Source organism: Microtus ochrogaster, chromosome 10 (assembly GCF_000317375.1).
Source record: "Microtus ochrogaster isolate Prairie Vole_2 chromosome 10, MicOch1.0, whole genome shotgun sequence".
Lineage (NCBI taxonomy): Eukaryota > Metazoa > Chordata > Mammalia > Rodentia > Cricetidae > Microtus > Microtus ochrogaster.
Window position 1 is genome coordinate 43,853,985 of NC_022016.1, and position 17,657 is coordinate 43,871,641.

Genomic DNA, 17,657 nt, shown 5'->3' on the forward strand with positions numbered 1-17,657 from the left:
AAGGGACAGTTTCCCTTGTCTGACCCTGGGGGCGCTAGTTGGAGTTGCCCCGTTGGCAGAGAGGGGAGGGCACAGTGGAGGCATCCTCTATGCTGCCTCAGACACGTCCAACGCTATGGAGCTGTTAGGAGGGAGTGAATGGGTTCCCCCAGACCCTGTCACCCCCATACTCCAGGATATGCGTGGGCGCTATGAAGCGAGCCAGGAGCTACTGGGTACCGTGCGCAAGCAGCTCAGTGACAGCGAGGGAGAGCGGCGGGGCCTGGAGGAGCAGCTGCAGCGCCTGCAGGACCAGACAGCAGTCACAGCCCAGGCCCAAGAGGATGCACTGCGCGAGGCCCAGCGCCTGCGCAGTGCCAACGAGCTCCTGAGCAGGTGTGGGGCCTCCAGGCCAGGGAGGCGCTGGGTCTAGCTAGCCAGGCCTTTCAGCTAGAGGGTTCCTCCCCACCGTCCAGGTGAAAAAAATGGACAGTTTTCAAGGAAGTAAAAAGTTCTTGTTATTCTAGACACATTTCAAGTACCCCCATTGCCACATGTGGCTATAGAACATTCTAGAATTCTGCTGTCAGTGCTCTTCTGAACTGTTTCCTGTTGGTTAGTTGCCTCCTGCTGGGAATGAATCCAAGCCCGGTGCATGTCAGGGAAGTACTCTATCACTGAGCTACATCCCAGCCAAACTAAAAGCAGTTTTTGTTGTTTATTTTTTTACTATTTATCTGAGTTTTATATTTTTGAGACAGAGCTTCACTAGGCAGCTCTGGCTGGCGCCTAGAGCTGCTATATAGCCTGAGCTGACCTCACACTTGGGGCAATCCTCCGCCCTCAGTGTCCTAAGTGCTGGATTGCGGACGTGAGCTAGTTCCTGCTTTTCTTAGAGACTTGTTTGTTTGTTTGTTTTTGAGACAGGACCTCACTAGGTAGCCCTCTCTGGCCTCGACCTCCCAAAGTAGAACAGACTGGCCTTGAAAATTCCAGAGATCTGCCTGCCCCTGCCTCCCTAGTTCTGCCTGCCACTGCCTCCCTAGTGCTGGGATTAAAGGTGTGCACCACTATGCCCAGCCCTGGTAGAGACTTTTTTTTTAATTCAGATTTTTTTTTTTTAGATTTATTTATTTATTATGCATGCAGTATTCTTAGTATTCTGTATGTATGCCTGCATGCCAGAAGAGGGCACCATATCTCATTACAGATGGTTGTGAGCCACCATGTGGTTGCTGGGAATTGAACTCAGGACCTCTGGAGAAGCAACCAGTGCTCTTAACCTCTGAGCCATTTCTCCAGTCCTGAGACTTTTAAAATGATGATGGTGATGATGAGTTGTATGTGGGTATGTGCTCTCCTAGAAACCAGAGCTGCCAGCTAGATCCCTGTGGAACTGGAGTTTGAGGTGACTATGAGCTACCCAGGGTGGATGCTGAGAACCAAACTGGTCCTCTGCAACAGTGGGATGTACTCAAAAGAACTGATTCAGGAATGTTATCCTCTCATCTCCATTCATGTGCCTTGTTACACACACACCTCCACACACAGAACAACAACAAAATTAAAGATGTTATAAAATTTCTTTTAAAGAGACACGTTATTCTCCTCTTAGCTACCTGGTAGATTTTGGATTTTACTTACTTACTTATTTATTTATTTATTTTTGGTGTTGTTGCTTTTTCATTTTCTTTTTCTAAATAAAAACACCAAAGCTAGGCACAGTGGTGGATACCTTTAATTCCTATATTCTGGAGGCAGAGGCAGGCAGATCTCTGTGAGTTCTAGGCCAGCCGGGTCTATGTAGGAAGCTCCAGGCCAGCCAGGGTTACATAGTGAAACCTGTCTTTTTTTTTTTTTCGAGACAGGGTTTCTCTGCGGCTTTGGAGCCTGTCCTGGAACTAGCTCTGTAGACCAGGCTGGTCTCGAACTCACAGAGATCCGCCTGCCTCTGCCTCCCAAGTGCTGGGATTAAAGGCGTGCGCCACCAACGCCCGGCTGAAACCTGTCTTAAACAAACAAACAAACAAACACCAAGTCTCTAAGACAAGCAAGGACTGGTAGCTCACATCTGCAGTCCAGCACTTAGGACACTGAGGCAGGAAGATTGTCCCAAGTATGAGGTCATCCTAGGTTATATAACAGTTCCAAACCAGCTGGGGCCACATAGTAAGACCAGCCTGACCTGCTAAGCGAGTTCCAGAGCTATACAGAAATACCCTGTCTAGGAAAACAAAAACAAAACAGAAAGAGAGAGAGAAAAGGTAAACTCAAAGTGCGATCCCCCAACTCCCACCCTCACTCCCGCCTGCCTCACCTGCTCATCTTAACCCTGAGTTCTGCTTTTGCCTTCGATAGTCCTGGCAATATGGAAGCACAGTAGGTGTGCATGTGTGCATTTGTATACCTACTGTGTTCCAGGATGTGTGGCAAGTGCTGCACCCGTGGTACCTCAAAATGTGAATCCCTCAGAACTGTCTTCATACAGCTGGTGAAAGACTTTCTAGACTCAACTCTGAGTGTGGGTGGAGGTAACAGTGGCTTATCTGGGGCCAGGCCTTTGGCTTCCTTTTGTGGGATGAAACTGGGCCTTTTAAATGGTAATATCTTTGGTGAGAAACCCATTTTGCATTTTGCCGTGGTTTATTTTATTTTATTTTTTATTTTTTTGGTTTTTCGAGACAGGTTTCTCTGTAACTTTGGAGCCTGTCCTAGAACTCCTTCTTCTGTAGACAAAGCTCTCAGAGATCTGCCTGTCACTGCTCCCAAATGCTGGGATTAAAGACATGTGTCATCACTGCCTGGAACATTCTGTGTCTTTATTTATTACTTATTTATTTATTATTATTTATCATATACACAGTGTTCTGCCTGTATGTTTGCTTTCATGCCACAAGAGGGCATTGGATCTCTTTGTAGATGGTTGTGAACCACCATGTGGTTGCTGGGAATTGAACTCAGTACCTCTGGAAGAGCAGTCAGTGCTCTTAGCCTCTGAGCCATTTCTCCAGCCCCCTGTCTTAATATCATGCCACAAGCTGTTTTCACTTTGGTATTTAGTATATTTGGGGGTTGCCACTCTGTAGTAAAGAAGTGAGTAGCGGCTAGAGAGATGGCTCAGAGGTTAAGAGCACTGGCTGCTCTTCCAGAGGTCCTGAGTTCAATTCCCAGCAACCACATGGTGGCTCAAAACCATCTGTAATGAGATCTGGTGCCCTCTTCTGACCTACAGCATGCATGCAGACAGAACACTGTATATATAATTAATAAACAAATCTTTAAGAAAATAAAAGAGGTAGGTACCTCTTAGCCTGATCTCTAGGCCCCAGCTGACAAGGGAGCCCCCAGTCTGACAAGGTCCAGCCCCCAGCGCAGGACCACTGGAGTTGGGGAAGACATTCTCAGTGGCTCTCTCCTTCCTGTGTGTACATACTTCTGCTCTGTGCAGTGTGAAGCTCTGGGATCCAGACAGATCAGTTCTGTTTGGAGGGTGATAGATGGTGGGTGTTCCTGGCCACGCAGATGAGAACTGGTATCCGAGGTGCCTGTGTGTCCCAGGAGCCTGTTCTGGCCTCTCCCACTTGCTAGAGTACTTGCAGCTGACAGCAGCGTCTTTCCCCGTTCCTCTGGCCTCTAGGTCTGCAAACTGGGGAGAGAGCCATTCTCAGTGCCAGGTGGTGTGAGATGAGTCAGCTGTGAGAGGCATCAGAGAAGGCTTCCTGGAGGCAGTGTCCTGGAGGACAGAGGCTGTAGTCAGAGTAGTCAGTTCAACCATCTTCTCTGGCAGACAGCAGCCTCAAAATGCCCTCTCCTCTCCTTGTGTGTCCTACAGGGAGAAGGGCAGCCTGGCCCACAACCTGCAGGTGACTCAGCAGCAGGCTGAGGAGCTACGCCAGGAGCTGGAAAAGCTTCAGGCTGCCCAGGAGGACCTGAGGCGCCAGCATACCCAGCTGGAGGACAAGCAAGAAGACACAGTGCAGGAGGGGGCCCGGGCCCGCAGAGAGCTAGAGCGCAGGTGGGTCCCTGCTCACTGAGGGTCCTTCAGTGCACCTCTTGGGAATGTGCACATCATATTCTCTAGACTGCTTGCTGTTGTCTGGGGATGACATCATCTTTAGAGGACCCAATCCTGGGAGAGCTAGCTGTTGTCCAGTCTCGGTGTGATAGGAAAATCTTGGGCTGGAGTATTCTGTGAGGCTGGACCATCTCAGCCAGCAAGCTGTTCTGGATGTAGAATTCTGAGGAAACTGTGACAGAGGCATTCTGAAAGACTGGATCACCTGGGCCACCTGTTTTCATTGATGTCTGGTCCCCCTGCTCTGAAAACACACAAACTTTCAAAGGTAACATACATATCTATATTAACACAAGCATATGGACTGGGTATTATACATAGGCCAGGCAAAGATGATTTTTTGTTTTATTCTTGAGCAGGTAAAATATAAGTCTTGTATAAGACTTGTAGTTTTCTAGGTTTATTTTATGTAGCTAGTACAGTCTTTTGTTTCCTGTGGAAACAAAAGCATAACCTCTTCCCCAAAACAATACATTTTCTGACTTCCATTTTAAAGTTAAGGCTTTCCTAAAGTATCTAGGGTGGCTTAATTCAGCAGTCCCTTCCACAACCCAGTGTCTCTTAGCAGCTGTCACTCTCTGTTCATTAGCATTCAGAAATGCAGAATTAGCAAAGCACCATATAAGGGTCAACTCTCTGTGTTATAATAATCCTTACATTTTAAAAGACTTTATTATTTATAAATTATTTTTTCTATTACTATCTATACCCATTTTCTTTCTTCAGCATCTAAGCACACTTTAAAACACTACCTCTTAGAGGTCTGTGTCTGGATGTGACTTTACTAAGCATCTGCAGTATATTCTGATGGTATGAGACAAATCTTAAACTATACAGCTGAAGTGTAGTTTAGTGCATGGCACTGGAGCTTGGCAGTCTGTATGCTGCCGAGCTTACCCCTGGAGACTTTGGTCACCAGGAAGATGTGCCAGGAAGACACATTTGTCTCTATGGTTCTGAACTTTTTAAAGTTTTCCCACACCTTATGTGGATCTATATATATGGCCAGATGCCATATGTAGGTGGACTTTTCTTTTTGAACTGCCAGCTCACGGAGGGGGTGGAGAGATGACTGAGCAGTTAAGAGCACTGACTACTCTTCCAGAGGACCCAGGTTCAATTCCTAGCACCCACATGGCAGCTCAAAACTGTCTGTAACTCTTCTTCCAGGGGTTCTGACACCCTCATAAAGACATGCACACAGGGGGCTGGAGAGATGGCTCAGAGGTTAAGAGCATTGCCTGCTCTTCCAAAGGTCCTGAGTTCAATTCTCAGCAACCACATGGTGGCTCACAACCATCTGTAATGGGGTCTGGCCTGCAGGCATACACACAGACAGAATATTGTATACATAATAAATAAATAAATATTAAAAAATAAATAAAAAAGAAAAAGACATGCACACAGGAAAAACACCAGTGCATGTAAAATAAAAATTTCAAAAGTGACATGGAGACATTATTAATTAATTATGAAAGCTTGACCTTAGCTTAGACTTGTTTCTAACTAGGTCTTGTAACTTAACCCATATATATTTTTTAAGTTTTTGGAGCCTGTCCTGGAACTTGTTCTGTAGACCGGGCTGGCCTTGAACTCACAGAGATCCTCCTGTCTCTGCATCCCGAGTGCTATAACCCATATTGTTTAGTCTACATTCTTCCATGTGCTTGCTATCTAACTCATCTCCATTTTGCCTTTCCTGGTTATTCCTCATCTGACTGGTGACTCTGCCTTTCTTCTTCCCAGAGCTCTCTCTGTCCAGAAGTCCCTGCTATACCTCCTGCCTAACTATTGACCATTTAGCTTTTTATTAAACCAGTCACAGTGGCACATCTTCACACAGTGTAAAGGAATATTCTATGACAGTTCTCTTTCCCACAGTCACAGGCAGCTGGAGCAGCTAGAAGTGAAGCGCTCAGGACTGGCTAAGGAGCTGGTGGAGGTGCGGGAGGCACTGAACAGCGCCATATTGCAGAGGGATGTGCTGCAGACAGAGAAGGCAGAGGTGGCCGAGGCACTGACCAAGGTGAGTCCAGCCAGCTGCACAACTCAGGATTTGTCCACTGGCCACAGACTGACCCCTCTCGGGCCACTGTCTGAGCATGTCACTGAGTCAGACTGACCTTTTATTTTTTATCTATTTATTTGTTACTGTGCTTTAAATCCACAGACCCCCCCCCCCATGCTGTGTGTGTGGTAGGGTGCAAGTGTGTGCTGTGGCGGTTGCCTGGAAGTCAGAATAGCCTTGGTGTCCATCCATGCCTTCCACCTTATTTATGGCCCATCATTGTTCCCTGCTTTGTACACTAGCTAGATCTTGAACTTCTGGGGACTCTCCTGTCTTTTCCCCCATCATGCTGTAGGAATGCTGGCATTATACTTGTTAACTTAGGCATACAGCTTATACGTGGATTCTGGGGATTTGAGCTCATGTCCTTATGCTTGAGCAGCGAACATTTTACCCACTGAGCCATCTCCCTACCTCCAAAGACTGACTTTTGACCCAGGCCATAGATCCCTCTTCTTCAGAGGCTCTTGGGACTGGAGCCTGAAGCTTAGGGTCACCTGGACCTTTCTGTGGAGATGGGTTCTGGGACTGAGGAAGTTGGGGCCATTGTCCTAAGAGTCCTCAGAAGGTGCTTGACCCACTTCTGGTGGCCTAGGCTCTACATGATGGCCCCTAGGCTGCAGCTGTAGTCTCTTCTGACCTCTGGCTCTGCCTTATGGTCCTTTCTTGAGCAACTCTAGGGTATGAGGTGTCTTTCAGACAGCGTCCCAGTCTGTGGCCTTCTTTGATGGGATTACCTGACTCCTCTCAACCCTGCCACCTTGGCCCCGACCCAGTTTGTCAGCATCTGCTTCCCTGGATTTCTCCCTGACATCTGCTTCCCTGTTCCCACCGTAGGCCGAGGCTGGCCGTGCACAGCTAGAGCTTTCCCTGACCAAGCTGAGGGCAGAGGAGGCCTCCCTGCGAGACTCCCTGTCCAAGTTGAGTGCCCTCAATGAGAGCCTCGCCCAGGACAAGCTGGAGTTAAACCGCCTCATGGCCCAGGTACTCTGTGCACCAGCCACCTGTCTCCTCTGTCAAGCATGCTGGGGCTTCTACACCTGACCTGTCTATCCTGCTGTCCACCTCTCATCCTGTTTGTCTTTCTTTGTCTGTTTTGTGCATCATAGAGGGCCCTGCTGTATTTTGTTGCTTTGTACTCCACACTGTGGACATTCTTCCTTCAGCCTAGGGAGCCTTCCCTGGGCTGGCTGTGACCATTGGTGGGAATGGAGGGGCATCCCTGGTCCTGGGACGGTTCCCTTCCTCCCCCAGACCTTTATCCATATCCTACAGCTAGAGGAAGAAAAGGCGGCTCTCCTGGGCCAACAGCAGCAGGCAGAACATGCTACTACATTGGCTCTAGAGGAGCAGGAACGATTGGAGCAGCTGAGACTGGAGCAGGAGGTGGAGCGGCAGGGCCTGGAGGGCTCTCTCTGTGCCGCTGAGCAGGTCCGGGAGGCGCTGGAGCAGCAGCTCCTTGCATTGCGCAGTGAACGCAGTCATCTGCAGGAGCAGTTGACCCAGGTAGGCTGAGCCCCAATCACATGTGTGGGTAGGGTTTCTGGCCACTCGTGTGCTACTCTGGGATAAGCCATAAGCCATAGGCTTAGGTGCTTGCCTCTGAGTGTATATGCACCTCACCTCTTCTAGCTAAGGGCCTTAAACTGTATCCTACATGTCTCTGCCATCCCATTTGTCTCTGAGGCTAAGATTATGTCACTTAGAGGATGCGCTGGCTCTGAACCGTGTGTGGTGAAGATCTGTCATATGAAGAAAGTAGAGATTCAGGGAACTGGAGCCACATGGCTGGAAGGCAGCTTAGGGTTCCAGGCCTCCAGGGCCTGTGATGCAGCCTGTGTTCTGGGGTCCAGGGGATCCTGTGAGGAAGGTACAGCTCCAGCTCTTCCCTGCAGCTTGCACAGCTGCTTTCCTTGCCTTGCTGTGTTCAGCTTTTTAGAAATTTTGGAGCACAGGTCAGAGTGAGTGACGAGGGCCCTTGTTTTTACACATGTGTGCATTTGCAGGTGTAGACAAGGCTAGGGTTTGCCCTGGGCACACACAGCACACCAGTATAGAGTCTGTGCTCAACCCCTTAGTCTTCTGCTGCCGGGCCAGCACTGGACTAGACCCCGACATTAAAGTGCTGCACAGTGAACCAGCCAGGGCTCACTATCCCTGGATTGGCCAGCTCTCCCGGCAGCTGAGTGGACGGGACCAGGAGCTGGAGCAGGCCCTGCGGGAGTCACAGCGACAGGTGGAGGCACTGGAGCGTACAACCCGGGAGAAGGAGGCACTGGCCAAGGAGCGGGCTGGCTTGGCTGTGCAGCTGGCAGCAGCAGAGCGTGAGGGCCGGACCCTGTCAGAGGAGGCCCTTAGACTACGGTAAGGCAAGGGCTTTGCCCAACTCCCAGCAGGGGGCACCCCTGGGGACACTTCCTGACCAGCCCTGCCCTGGGGTTAACCTGTAGGAGCAGTTACTTAGGAGCCATGCTTACCAATGCAGCCTAGCTCAGGTGCAGTCTTCCTGGGGGAGCCTGGGTTCTAGCTGGGCAGGTAGACTGGCATTTGGCCCATACTGGCTATACCCTGAGGCCCACAGTCCTGGGGCAGGGAGGCTGATTCCCAAGGCCTTGGGGAATGTGTGCTACAGCTTGGAGAAGGAAGCCCTGGAGAGCAGCCTGTTTGACGTGCAGAAGCAGCTGGCTCAGCTCGAAGCCCGCCGGGAGCAGTTAGAAGCTGACAGTCAAGCCCTGCTGCTGGCCAAGGAAACCCTGACAGGTACGAGGGTCTGGGTCCTGGGGAATACCTGGCTCCATACTAGAGGTTAGGAGTCCTCGGTGAGGTGTGTGGCAGACCTGGGTCCCTGAACAAGCCCTTCCTTCTCTGAGCTGTAGGTTCCTCTGACATCAGAGGTAGGGAGGGGGAATACCCACCTGCCTAACCTGTTGCCAGGATGAGGTGAAGGAGCTCGTGAAGGAAGGCCTTGGCAAAGTGCCTGACTCAGCCAACTGTGGCTGCTGTGTCTTCGTCATCAGGGAGGCTGGAGAGTTCTAAGGTCCCTATAGAACCATCAGCTGCTTCCATGAATCAGCCCCATGGCCCCAGCCCATGGTGCCCACATGCTCCCCACTCTCTAAATTCAATCCTTCCAGCTCAGCGAATGTAAAGTTCAGCTAGCTAAGTACCCGCTTGGGTCGTGGGAATTGACTTTCCTGACTCAGACAGACCCGAGGAGAGCAGTGCACATGCTGACCAGGTGGGACACACCTTCCACTCGAGACCCCTCCGTGAGGTGCTGGCATTGCCACTGATGGAGACACTCCATAAAGCTAGACAGCTTTGCATGGTTTCTGGTCTTAGAGCATCGTCTCTGACAAGGATGAGGCTGTCATTTAAATAACAAGGCACATCATTTAAATGCAGTGACATGCTGGGATGTATGGAGTATTACCAGCTGCATGACCCAGCAAGCATGCCAATAATGGGTGTCACTGCAGTTTTGATAGCCTTCTCCTCTATGTAGCACTTCTCATTAGGCATTTTACCCCTTGTATATGAGGGGAACAGAGCCAGTGAGCCCATACAGCAAGTAGGAAACTGGTATCCAGAGGGGGTGAGCTACTTCTCAAAGAAACCCAATGTAGGTGCCAGGCAAGCACTTTTCCCTCTAGTTTTGCCCATGTGGCTCATCTAGCCTGAGTCTCTTGTCCCAGAGGAAGATTGTGACTCAGCCCTGTCTTCCTGCTATCCTTGTGCAGGGGAGCTGGCAGGCCTGCGGCAGCAGGTTACAGCCACTGAAGAGAAAGCAGCCTTGGACAAAGAGCTGATGACCCAGAAGCTGGTGCAGGCTGAGCGGGAGGCCCAGGCCTCTCTGCGGGAGCAGCGAGCAGCTCACGAGGAAGACCTTGAGAGACTCCAGCGTGAGAAGGTTTGGTCAGCTGGGGAGGAGTAGGCAGGACTCTGAGCTTTACTGTCTCTGAGCTCTGGGGAGGCAGCTGTCTTGCTCTGCCTCCGTCTCTACATCTGGGTAATAGGACTTCATGTCTGCCATAGAAGTCCTGGGGACAGCTGGGAAGATCTGTGGGAGTAAGTTGTCCTTATCAGATATGTAGAGTTCCAGACCCCAAATTAACTCCAATTGTAGTGAACCTGATGGAAACCCACAACCATACCAAAACAGTATAGTATATAGCAGAAAGACGCTGGTTGTGGTGGTACATACCTTTAATACTATCATTGAAAAGGCAGAAGCAGGCAGATCTTTGAGAGTTTGAGGCTAGCCTGGTCAACATAGTTACAAAACAGCCAGGGCTATATGGTGAGACCTTGTCTCAAAACAAAACATACAGTAAAAAGCTACATTCATTTGCTAAATTTCAAGAATGACAAGGCAGGGCATGCCAAGGAAGTCACTTGAACACTGATTCTATGCTTACATTTCCTGAGTCTGTGTCTGATCTTGGTTTCACTCCACTGATGCTGTTTAAGATTTAGTTCCTTCAGTTTTCCACCCATAGACGTGGGGATAGATTGCTATGGGGTCTTGTATGTAAAGGAGTTAGCCTAGTGACCATTACTTAGTAAATTTCCTGTCAATTCCTGTTTTTGGGGTGCTCTCCAGAGTTGTCCGCAGGACAGGGGCCTCTAGAAACTGAGCCTGGTCAGGGCTGCCTCCAACAGTTTCATATTTCATATTCTACTTGCAGGGCAGTGGTGTGAGAGATGCCCCCTGAACCTCCTTCAATTAAGGTGGAAATTACCACATATGGTCTGTAGGTGTCAGGGTATCACCTGAAGAAGGTCTCACCTACTATCCTTCAGAAAGATCTAGGGAACAGAATACCCGGAGAAAGCTGTCCTTTGTCATGGACTGTACCATGTTCAGGGAGCCATGCTCTGATCCCTGGTCCTGTCTGTCTTGACCTCATCAGTGCTTCAGTGCTCCCAAGTCTGTCTTCTCTCCAGCTTCTCTGCCAGTCTGGTCCCTGGAGCTCTGCCACTCTTGTAAGCAGCCCTACTCTGCACAACCCTCTAGCCGCTTGCACAGAGTGGGAGAGAGAGTCCAGCACTTGCTGCTCTTCTAGGTTAAGTTCCTAGCACCCACATGACAGCTCACAATCATCCCTAACTTTTCTGTAACTTCAGTTCCAGGGAACCCAGCGCCATCATCTAACCTTTTTTTTTTTTTTTTTTGGTTTTTCGAGACAGGGTTTCTCTGTGGTTTTGGAGCCTGTCCTGGAACTAGCTCTGTAGACCAGGCTGGTCTCGAACTCACAGAGATCCGCCTGCCTCTGCCTCCCAAGTGCTGGGATTAAAGGCGTGCACCACCACCGCCCGGCCATCATCTAACCTTTAGAGGCATCAGGAATGCACAGGGTACATAGACATCATGCAGACAAAACACCCATACACAGAAAATAAATAAATCTAAAAGAAAGTTTAAAAAATAAAATTCAGATTGACTTTGTCACCTTGGGGCTGAGGGTCCCTATTGTCCTGGTGTAACCCAGTGACTGTGCCTATGGCTTTGACCCATTGTTACCACGTCCCTGAGGATTCCTGAGGTTCCACCCTGTTCTTCCCTCAAAGCCTCCAGGCTACACTCTGTCCTAGTTCTCTTCTGTCTGGATGGCTGCTGCTTAGTCTGTCTTCACCAGGGAGCGTTCTTATCCCCAGCCCAGGTTGCTGTGCTTCCTTGCTGCATTCAAAGACCTGATGTGACTTGGTCACCCATCCTGCCTCTTAGCTGGGGGGGGTGGGGTACTTGGGCCTTTTTCTGACCTGAAGTATGCAAGGGGCTTCCTGGGCTCTTCCTTGCGTGTCACACGGCCTGGCTCTGGCCCTCAGGAGGCTGCATGGCGGGAACTGCAGGCAGAGCGGACTCAGCTGCAGGGCCAGCTGCAGCAGGAGCGGGAGGAGCTGCTGGCACGGATGGAGGCAGAGAAGGAGGAACTGAGTGAGGAGATCGCCGCGCTGCAGCAGGAGCGGGATGAAGGCCTGCTCCTGGCCGAGAGCGAGAAGCAGCAGGTTTGAGTCTGAGTGGCCTCTGCGGCTCTCCTGGCTCTGTCCAGCAAGTCCCCACACAACAGCTGGAGCCCAGGAATCAGCCAGTTTCTTTCTGGGCCTCAGTTTTCTCACCTGCAGGGTAGGAGAATTGGAGGCCTAGCACACGTGGCAGTGACAGTAGACACGAGGCAAGCTGCCTCACATTCTTCTCTCTTCACTTGCCTCAGGCTGCATGCCTGTGGAGGGTGCCCACAAGTGCTTGCTGACCCTTCCAATAGTTAATTCTTGGTTTCCATAAGGTAATAGAGCACGGCAGACTGCAGCTGTCTGCTGTGTCACCCTGGCAAGTGACATTCTCCCTGAGCCATTGTTTTCTCTTCTGTAACATGGGAATCCCGAAAGTCTTTGCCCTGGAGTAGTTGAGGCATTAGTTTTTCTGTAGATCATGTTCACTTCCTGGGCCAGTGCTGCTACTGAACACCAGTGGGAGGCTAAGAGAAAGAACTAGCCACCCACTAAGCCTTGTCTTCCTTGCCTCTGCCTAGGCCTTGTCCCTGAAGGAATCCGAGAAGACAGCACTGTCTGAGAAGTTGATGGGAACCCGGCACAGTCTGGCTGCCATCTCTCTGGAGATGGAACGTCAGAAGCGAGATGCCCAGAGCCGACAGGAGCAGGACCGGGTAAGTAGGCACCCAGGCCTTTATCCAAGGGGAAAGCAGCTTGCCTGGAGGGGCCCATCTGTGGGAAGGCCTGGTCTTGTCTTGGGGATGCTTCCAGGTTGGGGGGAAGGTCCAGTCCTTCCTTCAAGACCCAGCTGAGGGAAGTAGCCAATAACTCCACCCTGGTAAGACCACAAGTGTAGAGAGGCCAGCTTAAAGATCACACCTTCCTCTCACCGCCTTATCCCCCCTCCCTCCACATAACTGAAGAATGATCAAGCTTTGGTGGCCCCCAAGGAGGGGCTGCATTTTAGCCAGAGGGATAGGGCAGTGCAGTGGGGTTGGGGGCCACATCAGGACTAAGTGTGAGGATCCTGACTGCCTCAGAACACAGTGAATGCCCTCACATCTGAGCTTCGAGACCTCCGGGCCCAGCTGGAGGAGGCCACTGCGGCCCATGCCCAGCAGGTGAAAGAACTCCAGGAGCAGACTGGGAACCTGGGCAGGCAGCGGGAGTCCAGCATGCGAGAGGTGAGCTGACACTGTCCTGGCTGCATGTGGAGTGCCGGGGCTGATCCCGTGAGTCCTGCAGTGAGGACAGACAGTGGCTAACCCAAATAGAAGGCAGTAGACATTTATTAAGCACCTGGTGTTTGCATAGGGGGGTTGTGGGACTCATTCACTGGACAGTCCTAATGGGGACTATTTTCAGGTTCATGTACTGCTGCTGAGTCCAGTGTTCCTTGTCCCATACCATAACTGAGATCAGCCACCCACCTCAGATTAATGGGGCAGTTTTGGGACTGTGATATCCCCTAGCCAGGGAAGGGAGTGGCATATAAGCCTTTTCTGCCGGGGCCTTAGTCTGGGGGGTCCTGACCTCATTCTGGACCCACAGGCAGAAGAGCTGAGGAGTCAGCTACGCCTACTCCAGGACACCCGTGATGGGCTGCGGCGAGAGCTGCTGGAGGCTCAGCGCAAGGTTCGGGACAGCCAGGAGGGCTGTGAGGCCCAGCGCCAGGAGGCCAGTGAGCTGCGGCGCAGTCTGAGTGAGGGTACCAAGGAGCGTGAGGCCCTGCGGCGCTCCAACGAGGAGCTGAGGACTGCCGTGAAGAAGGCTGAGAGCGAGCGCATCAGGTGAGAGGTGCAGAGGGCGGCCTTGCTGACCACACCCCATCCTATAGCAGTTAAGATCCCAACTGAACCATGGCTCAGGGAACCATATTCATGGTGAGTGTTGGTATGTATGTAAGCACAGCCTAGTGTCACTTCGGTGGCTTGTCTGTCGCAGAAAATGAACAAGTGACAGCAGAGAGGGTTGGGTCACTCTTAGGCTTCACCTGTGTCAATAACCTTCGAAACTAAGCTCCCTCCTGGATTCCCTCATGTCCCTCTCCCTGCCAAGGGCTTTCCCCCAGCTGTGCTGGGTCAGTGCAAGGGCAGCCACGTGGGCAGGCAGTGCTTAGGCTGCCCTGTGGCAAGACGGGGCCGGACCCACTAGGAGCCAGGAGAGAGCCTTGTGCACCGAGATGCAGATGACTGTCCCAGGACTCAGCCTCTACCTTCTGTTCTCTCCAGCCTGAAGCTTGCCAATGAAGACAAGGAACAGAAGCTGGCTCTCCTGGAGGAGGCTCGAGTATCCATAGGCAAGGAGGCTGGAGAACTGCGGGCCTCGCTGCAGGAGGTGGAGCGGTCCAGGCTGGAGGCTCGCCGAGAGCTGCAGGAGCTTAGGCGACAGGTATGGTCCTGGCTCCTGCCCTTCCACATGCTCTGGCCAGTAGCGGCCATCTCAGGAGGCTAGGTCCAATGTAAAATCAAGGCCTGGCCTATAGCAAGCTTCTGACCTTGCCATTCATGGATGGGGTTTTGTGAGAGAACATACCCCTACTCACCCCAGAAGAGAACGCACAACAGACCAAAGTAATGGTTACCCTAAAGTCCAACTTAATGAATCAGTGAATTTTTATAGTAGTTGCAGGAGTGTGGGTGAGGGGTCACTTACAGGAGCAGGGATGATGCAAAACTGGCCACATCACATAAACACCGACCGTGACACAGGCAGCTACTCCTGAAGGCTGCAGCTGGACAGGGAATCCCCTCCCTCATTGGTTGTTTATGCATCTTTAAGGCCGGGGATGGGCTTTTGAGTATTTTTCAGATTTCCATTCCCTCCTGAAAGGCTGTGTTTACCTCCTGGGTCTCAGGAGCCTCCCCTCCCTCACAGAGAGAGTTTTAGTTCAGAGGAATCTGCTGTAGAGCAGAAGGGCTTTCAGGGGCCTTATACCTGTGAACTGTGGAGACGCTGTGTGCCCTGTGTCCCATTCAGACTCAGGCGTCCCCACAGGGAGGCCCAGCATTTTGTCCAGTTCAAGAGGAACCTGAGCAGTAAAGGATTACCTCCGGGGAAGCAGGCCTAGCTAGCAGACTGCAGTGAGCCGAGAGCTGCTGCGTGCTTCCACTTTTACAGGCCATGGGGCTCTGCTTCCACCCTCTTTACTTACTGCTGTAAGAAAGCAGCCGCAACTTCCCAGCCACTGTGGAGACTGAGGCCAGAGGGGCATGGGTTCAAGGCCTGCCTGGCCTGCAAGGTCTGTTCAAGGACCGTCTTGACTTACTGAGGCCCTGTTCAAAATAAAAGGTAAAAATAGCAAGGCTATAAATTACTAACTCAGTGAGAATGCTTGCCAGAAGCGTGAAGTTCTGCGTTCACTGCCCTGTACTGCCAAGAAATAAAAGTAGGTCCTGGAGAGGTGGCTCAGCAGTTAAGAGCACTGACTGTTCTTGCAGAAGACCTGGGTTCGATTCCCATCACCTACATGGCAGATCATAACTATCTGTAAATCTAGTCCCAGGGTATTAATACCCTCTTCTTGGCCTCCACAGGGATATAAGGTACACAAACAGACATACAGGGGCAAAGCATTTATACATATAAAAATAGATAAGTGAAAAATATTTTTTTTCCAAGACAGGGTTTCTCTGTATAACAACCTTAGCTGTCCTGGAACTTGCTTTATAGACCAGGTTGGCCTCAAACTCAGAGATCTGTCTGTCTCTGCTTCCCGAGTGCTGGCATTAAAGGTGTGTGCCACCATACCCGGTATAAAGTTTTTTTAAAAATGAAAATATCCATAAGAGGTTGGGTGTGTAGCTCCATGGCAGGGTGCTTGCCCCACATGCCCAAAGCCTGTGTTTGCTCTCCAGTACAAGATGGGAGATGTGCACACACACACACGTCCTCTGCTGGAACATGAACACGGGGTGTGCTCCAGTCAACCTTTGTGAACACAGATTGAACCTCACCTAATTATCATGTGTCAGGAAATACTGTTTTCCTCTGTGGTTTTGTTTCATTGTGTTTTAGTTTTGAGCCATTTTCTGTTGTTTGAAAATGGAAGAGCTGTCCTTGCCTTAGTAGAAGCAGGAGGTGGCTGAACTTGTCTGCAGGCTGTAGGGTGCTGATTCGGACTAGATCCCTACCCCATCACCAGCAAGCACTGATCAAGTGTCTGCTGTCTGCTGGGCACGGCCAGCGCACTGGAACGTCAAGCTTTCCCCCCTTAAGGGGAACAGGAAACAGCCTTGATGGCTATAGTGGAGACATAGTGTCATAGCTAAAGACCGACACTCTAAGATATAATACCTTCTCACCTCAGACCCTCCAAGCCCCTCAAGTCAGCAGCCAAGTAGCTGGCGTCATGTGCTGGGCTCTGTGGGGAGCATGCTGAATGCTGATCTGTCAGGCCTACTCTAGTCCTGTGGGGTGGGTGGTCCTTGCCCCACCTGCTCCTGGGAAGAAACAGGCTTAGAATGCTCCCCTTGCCTGGGATCATATACCAGTCTGCTGCTTGTGGGCTGTGTAGTAGGCTAGTCATTCCGTGCTCTGGCCTGTCTTCTCTTCAGTGAAATCAGGGTTAAACATACAGGGACAATTGATGGTAAATTCAGTTGGTGTAAGTGCTTAGAAGAAGCACTCTGGTTTACAGAGACCTTGGGTGTTGTGGTTTCCGGCTGTAGTTGCTAGCTTGGTTGGATGTCAACTTTTTCCCTGATGTCACCCTCACATCCAACCCCCATCAAGTGACATACAAGCCACTAGGGCAAGGCGCCTGGCATGAGCTGAGTTCAGTGAGCCCCTATGGACTCGGAATATTAAAGTTGAGGCCTACGTCCTAGGTCAGTTTATTCCAAGAGCCTCCTGGGCCAGGACTGGGCAGAACTGCAGGGCCCAGCCGACCTCCCTGTGTGCTCTGGTTCAAAGATGAAGGTGCTGGACAGTGACAATGCCAGGCTGGGCCGGGAGCTGGCAGACCTGCAGAGCCGCTTGACCCTGGGTGAGCGCGCCGAGAAGGAGAGCCGGCGAGAGGTTCTGGGCTTGCGGCAGAAGTTGCTAAAACGTGAGAGCAGCCTGGAGGCCTTGAAGCAGGAGGTAACTGGGCAGGGGGGTGGGTTGGCCAGGGGAAGGTGGGCTACTGTCTGTGTCTTTCCTGCGGAGGAGTGTGCTGAGCCTACTACTTTGGGACCCTCACTCAGTTGTATTAATACTAACAAGCAAAAGAATCTGTAGGCCTAATGTGTGCAGACACCAAAAGGTCATGGAAAGTTGATTTCCCACAGCCTGCTCGTGAGGCAGGTAATGGAAACCCCATTTCATTAGAACCATGCAGGCTCAGAAAGGTCAAGACATCTACCCAATGTCACACAGCCACCAGATCTTCTGTGTGACTTTGACTTAGACACTCTCTCTGTGTTTCAAAGTGCTCATTTACACCCAGGGAAGATGGGGTGAGAGGAAGAGCTGGTGCAGGGCCTGGTGTCCTGTAGAGGAGGGGCTGGTACAGGGCCTGGTGTCCTGTAGAGGAGGGGCTGGTGCAGGGCCTGGTGTCCT

General features: G+C 51.1%; 1 protein-coding gene across 5 annotated transcripts in view; it reads left to right on the forward strand.

Annotated features, from left to right (window-relative positions):
* The window catches only part of Crocc (ciliary rootlet coiled-coil, rootletin), a 42,142-nt gene that overhangs the window by 13,814 nt on the left and 10,671 nt on the right, over nucleotides 1–17,657 (forward strand). For all 5 annotated transcript variants that reach the window (XM_026781857.1, XM_005352913.2, XM_026781856.1 and 2 more), the window contains 14 exons: nucleotides 176–375; nucleotides 3,812–3,994; nucleotides 5,936–6,080; nucleotides 6,960–7,106; nucleotides 7,398–7,628; nucleotides 8,293–8,486; nucleotides 8,755–8,882; nucleotides 9,863–10,032; nucleotides 11,952–12,131; nucleotides 12,656–12,790; nucleotides 13,157–13,300; nucleotides 13,668–13,906; nucleotides 14,348–14,507; nucleotides 17,031–17,198. In XM_026781857.1, coding sequence (XP_026637658.1) covers nucleotides 176–375; nucleotides 3,812–3,994; nucleotides 5,936–6,080; nucleotides 6,960–7,106; nucleotides 7,398–7,628; nucleotides 8,293–8,486; nucleotides 8,755–8,882; nucleotides 9,863–10,032; nucleotides 11,952–12,131; nucleotides 12,656–12,790; nucleotides 13,157–13,300; nucleotides 13,668–13,906; nucleotides 14,348–14,507; nucleotides 17,031–17,198 — 2,424 coding nt within the window. The remainder of the gene's footprint in view (nucleotides 1–175; nucleotides 376–3,811; nucleotides 3,995–5,935; nucleotides 6,081–6,959; nucleotides 7,107–7,397; nucleotides 7,629–8,292; nucleotides 8,487–8,754; nucleotides 8,883–9,862; nucleotides 10,033–11,951; nucleotides 12,132–12,655; nucleotides 12,791–13,156; nucleotides 13,301–13,667; nucleotides 13,907–14,347; nucleotides 14,508–17,030; nucleotides 17,199–17,657) is intronic.